General features: G+C 39.0%; 1 protein-coding gene across 2 annotated transcripts; it reads left to right on the forward strand.

The window, feature by feature from the left end:
- The first annotated feature begins 1598 nt into the window (after positions 1 to 1598).
- Positions 1599 to 9011, forward strand: LOC139634912 (E3 ubiquitin-protein ligase TRIM21-like). 2 transcript variants are annotated; one of them, XM_071501654.1, is made up of 3 exons: positions 1599 to 4710; positions 5730 to 5832; positions 6246 to 9011. In XM_071501654.1, the coding sequence occupies exons 2-3, from the start codon at positions 5789 to 5791 to the stop codon at positions 7921 to 7923; spliced, it is 1722 nt and encodes a 573-aa protein (XP_071357755.1). In that variant the 5' UTR covers positions 1599 to 4710; positions 5730 to 5788; the 3' UTR covers positions 7924 to 9011. The 2 variants fall into 2 exon arrangements, with proteins under 2 accessions (XP_071357755.1, XP_071357756.1); XM_071501655.1 differs by lacking the exon at positions 5730 to 5832.

A 9011-nucleotide genomic window follows, 5' to 3' on the forward strand; every position in this document is an offset into this window, starting at 1 on the left:
TCTTGATAACGAGACATTAGTGGAAAATGTGCTGATTGGAGGGAAAACCTCAGGCAGCTGTGTGATTGGTCGTTCCTGCAAAGTTGTGAATTTTGCAGAAAGACAACAAAGTGATGAATTCCTGCAGGAGCCAATTATAGTTACACACACACACACACACACACACACACACACACTGCAGACACAGACACACTTTCCCACTACATATATTCACAGCAGAGACGAGGTGGCAGAGAATGAACTCACTTTAACAGCCTCGCAGCTAAATTTAGTGGAACATGTGCCAACATGTGAAAAACAAATGAATACGTTTTAAATGTTTTTCGGATTCATCTTTACTAAATCGTGCTTCAATCAAATTAGGAATCTAGGAAGTATGAAGTATGAAAAATCATAAGGGACAGTTTCCCGGAAAATGAAAACTTGTACTTTTAAAAAATACAAAGAGACACAAACCAACCACAAAGACACTCAAAATAACTGCAGACAGATGCACAACATCTGCAAAGAGACAAACAACTGTTAATAACATGTAGTTCAGTGTGGGTGTATTGGTCCTTGTGTATAATCCATCCATGGTTTCAGTTGTTCTGTTGCATAATTCATTTGTTTATTGTTGAGCTGCTGTTTGAAGACTTTTTTTTTTTTTCAAATAATAAAGTGCATTTTTTATATTTTTTTAATTATGACTGTTTCTGATTCTGGTTTTTCCATGTTTAGCTTTGAGCCTTTTGTGATGTTGGTAACTAACGAATATACTCACTTATTGTTATTATGGATTTCAAATAATTTCTCGTCTTTAATGTATTGTATGTCTTCCTCTATATGAATGAATATTTATTAGCAATGCTAAGAATTGATTAATTATTCACTGCCACTGATCAGACATTATATATAAATACAAAAAAGAAACTTTCTGACTTTCTTCTTTTTTTGACGTTTCACGAATATATGATGCGACAGAGACGTTGAGCAAACCAGTTCGTTTTGTTAGTTTCTGTATTTCCTTATTTCCAGCAGCAGCTTGACGTCTGTCTCTGCTTAAATGAATTAATCACAAGTTGTAGCTGCTAATATGAATATTAATGATGTTTTACAAGCAGATGAACGCTCGCAGCATAATGTGACAACAATCACTAACACCATGTTTGTGTTTCAGCCTGAAGAGAATCATAGTGACAAACAGCAACAGCAGATAGTCAGTGTCAGCTATTTATGAATAAAAACAGAATTTATTTATAAAAATCAGAAATGTTTTCAGATTTAATGGAAAATTTATATTTTTTTCTAAAAGGGTTCGTGGACTGTTGTTTCACTGGGCAGCGTCCAGGTGTGAGTTTGTCCCCTAACATAGAAAAGAGGAAAAAAGATGCTGAATCAAATTGCCCAAGTGCTTGTGTGTGTGTGTGTGTGTGTGTGTGTGTGTGTGTGTGTGTGTGTGTGTGTGTGTGTGTGTGTGTGTGTTGATAACAGTGCTCTCTAATAATAAGCCACAATTACGTCTCAGCAGAAAGGAAGAGAAGAAGTGGGTGGAAGCTTTCAAGAGCAAACCATTGATATGGTAATATCTGTCACACACACATACACACACACACACACACACACACACACACACACACACACACACTCTCTTACTGAGGCCCACTGCAGTGTGACAGCAGGAGAATGGAAGGTTTCATTTTCTGTCTCACAAACCTTTTATTAGCATTTGAGACTGGAACAGCTTATTAAAGACAGTTTTCTAGTTGGACTCTCGTTTGTTGGTTGTGTCCATCATTCTGATCTCTCCTGATTAGCTTTTCTTCCTGTTTGTTATTTCTTTATATTCTTTCTCTCTCTCTTTAATTTCTACTCTGATGTTTGGTCTGTTTGAGAATCTTTAGTTTTGTAAATTGCCTGTTTTTTTCTAGTCTTTATTTTGCCATTCGTCCGTTTTCGAGTCTTTACTTTGACATTTGTCCGTTTGCTAGTCTTAAGTTTGAGATTTTTCCATTTTTTTGTCTTTAGTTTGACATTTAGGTCACTACCATTTTTGTCTATTCTAGGGTCTTTTGTTGATTTCAAGTCTTTTCTGTGTTTGATATGTTCTTATGTAAGTGTTTACTCTTTATTACACCCTGAGTACTGCTTTGCTCAGAGGTACAGCAACCAGTTTCCAACCTGCAGCCATGGCAACAGAGACCTGCCCATAACACACACACAGATAATAAAACAAACATACAGCAGCAGCTCTCTGTAGTCTGGATTACCAGCACAGGTTGTGTGTGTGTGTGTGTGTATATACTTGTACTTGCTACATAGTAAGGACCAAAAAAAGTATTTTACTAACAGAGTGAGGACATTTTGGGAAAGTGAGGACATTTTAGCCAGTCCTCACTTTTTGAGGGTTAGGCACTCAGTTGTGATGGTTAAGGTCAGGGTAAGGGGCTAGGGAATGCATTATGTCAATGAGTGTCCTCACAAAGATAGAAGTACAAGTATGTGTGTGTGTGTGTGTGTGTGTGTGTGTGTGTGTGTGTGTGTGTGTGTGTGTGAATCTGGGGATTCAACAGCAAAGTAAATGTGCATGAGGCTTTCACACACTTCATAAAGCCTTTTTAAATCCAGTTAAAGGTTTACAGGCTAAAATAATCAGGTTTCTCCTGCTGAACTCGAGCTGTATCAACCAGGCCCCTCCACCCCCACCTTCTTCTAGGATTTACCCTCCCAGAAAGAGGGGCAGAGGTTCAGATCACTGCCGAAGTGTTGATGTGTAATGTACTCTGTCAATACTCATGAGGTGAGGACAGATTATATTCACACATTACAGGATATATAAAGCTACAATATCATTATTTAAGTTAATGTGTGGAAATCTATTAAATTAATTTGAGTAATTAGAATTTTTCTATGATAATCTTAAATATAAATAATATTAAATAACTCAGAAAACAGTCAGCCAATCAGAGGAGAGGCTCAGAGCCTCTCTTCCTCCTCCTCTTCCTCCTCCTTCTTCTCAAACATTTTCTATCAGAGTCTGATCAGCAGAGTTTTACTGTGCATCTATAAACCGGTGCAGTCACAACTCAAACTCCTCATCACTCCAACAATATTTGTCGGAGGAAACTCCTCAGTGCAGCTCTGAACCGAAACAATATCCCATCAACGCCCCGGTGGGAAATTACACAAGGCCGGAGAGACCGTGGGTCCATTTCTTTTGTTTGTCTTTGCAGTGTAATGTTCGCTGGGTGGAGTTTTTCAATATGCACTCCACAATTTACATCGATTTTTCTACAAGACACATGGGGTATCATTCTCCTCCCTCTCTCACCCATCTTCCCCCAAACAACCTCACTTCTTATCTGCATGACGCTGCATTGACGTTTATCCCTCCCCACTTTACCAGCTCTTTTTTTGTCAGGACATTATGCCTTTATTCTGAAAATCTCACCCTTTTTTCCAAACAGTGACACGTTCCTGAATCTCCTGAAAACTGCTGACTGCTGCCACAGTGAAGCGAGTTTCATATTGAAAGCCTGCTTTTTACACACACACACACACACACACACACACACCCAGTATCTGCCATCTTCCAGTGTTTTCTCTACTTCTCTTGGGGAAACAACCAATTTTGCTCTGAACATTTCAATTCAATTCGCTCCCTCTTAGCTGCAGTCTTTTCTTTATACATTATGTGAAAGGTCAAATATTATATTACTAGCTTAGAACAGAATCCTGTTGTAGCTCATACTAGGACACTAAATCTTTTGTTTTTGGTAACATGATAAAATCTCCCTCTCTCTTTCTCTTTCTCTTCTCTATCTTTTACATCAGCTGATTGGCTGAGAGATGCATAGCACAACAAACCATGAAAAAGTATCACAGAGCACTTAAAACTACCACAGAAGCCCAGAACACAAAAGAAGAAAACTGTATTTTCCCTACAGAACAATTCAATAAACACCTGAGTTCAGAATTTACAGGCCTTACAGGGTTTCATCTTCAGAATATATGAACCTCTTTGTACTTTCCTGTGAACATCACAGTGGCTCAGTTCATTATCTGTATGAATGAGGACAAGCTCATCAAACAAGAAGAGACTCATTCATGACACCCTTTTCCAGGTGAGGACGTTACTCAACCAAACAGTACAGAGAGGACGACCATGAGAATTATTACAGCTGTATCTCAATGTTGATATTAGCCTATTTCAAGTATAAGTACAGCTAACGAAGAACTAGACTTACCCAAGTTGCAGGAAATATGGTCAAATGAGTTATATGATAATAATGGTCAGAGGTGTTTTTGCACAACGTTATGATGTCACAGTGAAGTTGACCTTTGACCATATTCTTTCCATTTAGACATTTATGTTAAATTGTGTCATAATTAGTGTATAGAATTTCTGTAATGTGTAGAATGTGTGTAGAATAGTGTGTATAATCTCAAGTCCACCTGAAATCATAATCCTTTTTCTAAATGCATCATTAATCATTTTTATATTAGCACTTAGCAGAAAAAAAAAAAAAAAAAAAAAGGTTTGGGAAAATACGAGAAATGCTCCTCCCAGGGCTGAGAGAAGGTGTTGTGTTGAAGAGCTGGAGTGAACAAACTTGTTCTGTAGCTACAAGTCGTAGCTGAGCATAAATGCAGAGCAGCGGAGTCTCTGTGTCTGAGGACAAACTTCATCACATTTTCAGCAACACAGCAGTGAGCCCTTTGTATGCACAGGTGAGTACAGTTAGTTACCTGTTTACTTTGGGGAAAATGAAGATGCTAAACTAAAGAAGTGGAATTTGTCACAATACAGGTTTCACAAATTTACATAGATGTTTAATTTGTTGTTGTTTTTTCACTTTGAAAGTTATCAGCACTGTGTCACAAATTTAAGATGACAGCTCCTGTTCTCTATGGATGATAAAGGTTTAACAGCCACTTCTTATATTTTATTTATACTTTTTTAATCAGGAATTCAGGTTGAGATTTGGTGAAGTGAGATCTTGATCAGAAAAATAAAATGTGATACAAAATTTCAGTGATTACACATTCAGATGTGTATTCATACAAAAAAGCAGTGTATGTTTAAATTCATTTAAATGCACATTTCAGATACATAACAATGAGATAAGAAATCATACTCATAAGTGAGATTTAGAGAAGAGATTATATAAAACAGTCAGCAAGATTCCTAACCAGATTTTTGAGTCGTTTTTTTTTTTTTTTTTCTCTCTGAGCAGGACGGGATACAAACAGCTCAGTGACAAACTTCTAAATGACTGAACCCAAATGAAAAAATTATTTGAACTGTTTATATAACGTCAAACATATCTCAACATTTTTTGTGCATTTGTGTGTGTGAAGGCAATTGCTTGTCGCTATAAATACAACTCGTGTTATTGCTGAGGATTTCCATGCTGGAATATTCTGGGAAATGCAAAACAAGAGGAAGGCAGATAGCATCAAACATAGAGCAACATATTTTTAAATTTTAAAAAATTATTAAAACTGTCTTCATCTTCCTTGATATGTTTTGGTCTTTGGAAAAATTTGACAATGTTCAAATTGTAGTTGTCTTATTCGCCTTCAGTATTTCATGTTGTTTCAGCTGGGTTCAGTGTAAGGCTACGTCACCACTAACACTAAGATGCTCATCTGGACAGATGTTTTGTTTTAAAACAAAAATGATGTCCATGCAGATGAGCATTTTTAGTTCCGTAGTAGAAATAATCAACATCTTCCTCTCTCTGCAGTTTTTTATTAGCAGAAAACACTGCGAAAGAGGAACAGCAAAGGCAGTCATAGCAACGAAATGCAGAATTTAACTGAACAACAGCTGCTAGCAAAGACAACAGGGTTAGCAATGCTTTTAATTATCCATGTTGCTTTCACTACTGGTAGTCAAGGCTGATAAGACCCAATCAGAGAGCAGATATGGGCGTCTGGGTCATAATTTCCAAAGGTCTGTGTTTCTCCCCATCCAGACTAAAACGGCGCCACTGAGTTTTCAAACTAAAACGTCACCAGCAGCGTTTACAAAAGTTTCTTTTTTTAGGGGCTCAAAAACTAAATTTTGCAAAAGTGATGTGTTCTAAAAGTAAAACTACAAGTCATCAAAGTAAGGAATTTTCAGATCTTATGTATTTAATATTTCACACAGTATGCTGATAATGACCACAATTGTATTTGTCAAACTTTCAACGATGGGAGCCAATGGACAGGTTAATTCATGATATCATTATTTCTCTCTCTCCTTTTTGATTGCACAGTATCAACATGTCGACCAGCTATCTGCTGACTGAGGAGCAGCTCTTGTGCTGCATCTGTCTGGATGTGTTCACTGATCCCGTCACATTACCGTGTGGACACAACTTCTGCAAAAACTGCATCACAGAGCATTTGAATTTTAACTCCCAACACCAGTGTCCCATGTGTAAAGAGCGTGTGGATAAAAAATATAAACTTGGGGTCAATAAGTTCATATCGGAGATGGCTGTCCAGTTCAGACAGTCAACTAGAAAGAAAGCCAGCAGCAGCTCAGAGCAACACGAGGAAACCAAACCAGGGAGAGTTTCTTATGACGTTCCCATTGGACCCAAACAGACAACCCTGAGGACCTGGCTGCTGTTAGCATTAGGCCTGACATGCTTCACCATCTACTCTGCAACTAACCTAAAGCTTCATCAAACATTGTGCAGCCTGAACGTTAATCAGCTGTTTGATACTGTTGAGAAGGAGGCAGACAACGTGTGTACTGAACATAAAAAACTTCTGGAGCTTTACTGCAAGGATGAACAAATGTCCATCTGTCGCTCCTGTGCAGACTCCAGTCACAGACTTCACCACGTAGTTTCTCTGAAAGAAGAATATGACGGAAAGAAGGCAGAGGTTGGGAAAATGGATTCTAAACTTCAGCTGATGATCCAGGAGAGACAACTGAGGGTTCATGAGGTCGCACATTCGGAAAAGCTCAGCAGTGAAGCTGCAGACAGAGAGATGGCAGCTGGCATTCAGGTCTTCACCAATCTGATACAGTCTTTGGAACAAACCAAGGCAGAGCTGATCGGAATGATTGAGGAGAAGAAGAAAGCGAAGAAGAAGCGAACCAAAAGTTTCATCCAAGAACTGGAGCAGGAGATCTTTGAGCTGATGAGATGGCGCACTGAGGTGGATCAGGTCTCACACTCTAAAGACCACCTCCACTTCCTCCAGAGCTTCTCGTCTCTGAAAACTGTTCCACCCGCCAAAGACTGGACCGAGATCAGCATTTGTCCAGCATCATATGAAGGAATGGTGAGCACAGCTGTGGTGACTGCTGTGAATCAGCTGACAGAGACGGTCAGACATGAGATGAAGAAGCTGCAGGAAGACGAGCTGAGAGTCCGGCAGAGTGCGGTGGACGTGACGTTGGACCCTGATACAGCACATCCTGCTCTTATCCTGTCCAGTGATGGCAAGCAAGTACATCATGGTGACATATGGAAGAAACTCCCAGAAAACTCAAAGCAATTTGACCCAGCAATCAACGTCTTGGGAAAGCAGAGTTTCTCTTGTCGAAGATTTCACTACGATGTTCAGGTTAAAGGGAACATTGGCTGGACTTTGGGAGTGGCCGAACAGTCAGTCAATAGGAAGGGAGAAATTACATTAAACCCAGAGAATGGCTACTGGACTATATGTCTGAGGGATAGAAAAGGGTACTTTGCACTTGCTAATCCTCCTGTCCCTCTTTCTGTCAACCAACCTCCTGAAAAGGTGAGAGTGTTTGTGGATTATGAGGATGGTCTGGTCTCCTTTTATGACGTGGACACTGCAGTTCTTCTCTACTCCTTTACTGGCTGCTCCTTCACTGAAAAACTCTACCCATTCTTCAGTCCTGGTGCAAGTGATGGTGGCAGAAACTCTGCTCCCCTGATTATCTCTTCTGTCAATCACTCAGTGTTATAGTATTGTTGTAGTATAAGTCCAGGACTCAGACTTCAGTCTGACTTGAGTCCTGATTTCAGGACTAGTGACTCAACTAAGCACTGATTAGTTGGACTTGGACTCTGACTCAAGCATTGACTCCATTCAGACTCCAAAGTTTTACTCCAACTTTTTATGCCTCCACACCAGCGACAGCCAAAGCATCATGTTTTCAGGTTGTCCTATAAACATAATTTATATTTTCATGAACGCAATATCTTAGTCATGCCTTGAGGGAACTTCTTCAAATTTGGCACAAATATTCACTTGGACTTGAGGGTGAACTGATTTGATTTGTATGGTCAAAGTTCAAAGTGACTGTGACCTCACAAAACACCTTTTGGGCCACAACTCACAAATTCATTGCCTAATTATGACACAACTTATCAAAAATGTCTATATGGATAAAATGAAGTGACAACATTTCATATCCAAAATGGTCAAAGGTCAACTTCGCTGTGACATCATAATGTTCTGCTAAAACACCTCTGACCATTATTCACTGCTGTAATTCAGGGAGGAGAGATTCTTATCACATTTCCAGCAACTTGGCCGTTTGGGGGAAGGACACGACCACAAACTGGTAATTCCTGTTTTGGTTCTTTTTGTGATTAACATATATATGCAAACAAGTGCGTTTGTTTGTCAACTGTGTCACACACAGGAAAGGTGTAATTTGTGTTTGATAGATGACTCAGTGTGGGACTCAGGCAATGGAGACTGGACTCGACCTTGACCTGGACTCTTCTTTGGTGACTCTGACTTGGACTCGAGACTCAGTTCGGAGTTGAGTGACTCAACTAGTGACTCAGTGCAGATCAAACTAATCTTTGTTTTTGCAACATCCTCCCATGTTTTAAAATTACTGCTGCAACACAATAATTGCTGGGTGGATATAACGGCGTCATTAGGTTTTACGTCATAAGTAGCAATTGAACTCTTTATCATATTAAGTAATTGCCACAATTTAATGCACTAATTCCATAATCACCTTGTCCTCATAGTTGTAGTTATATTATACAACAATGTTTGAAAAAAATAAAACTACAATTTCTTATGACAACAATGTA

Source organism: Trachinotus anak, unplaced genomic scaffold, assembly GCF_046630095.1.
Source record: "Trachinotus anak isolate AG129_WGS33_773 ecotype Australia unplaced genomic scaffold, CSIRO_AGI_Tana_v1 ptg000018l, whole genome shotgun sequence".
NCBI classification, from domain to species: Eukaryota; Metazoa; Chordata; class Actinopteri; order Carangiformes; family Carangidae; genus Trachinotus; species Trachinotus anak.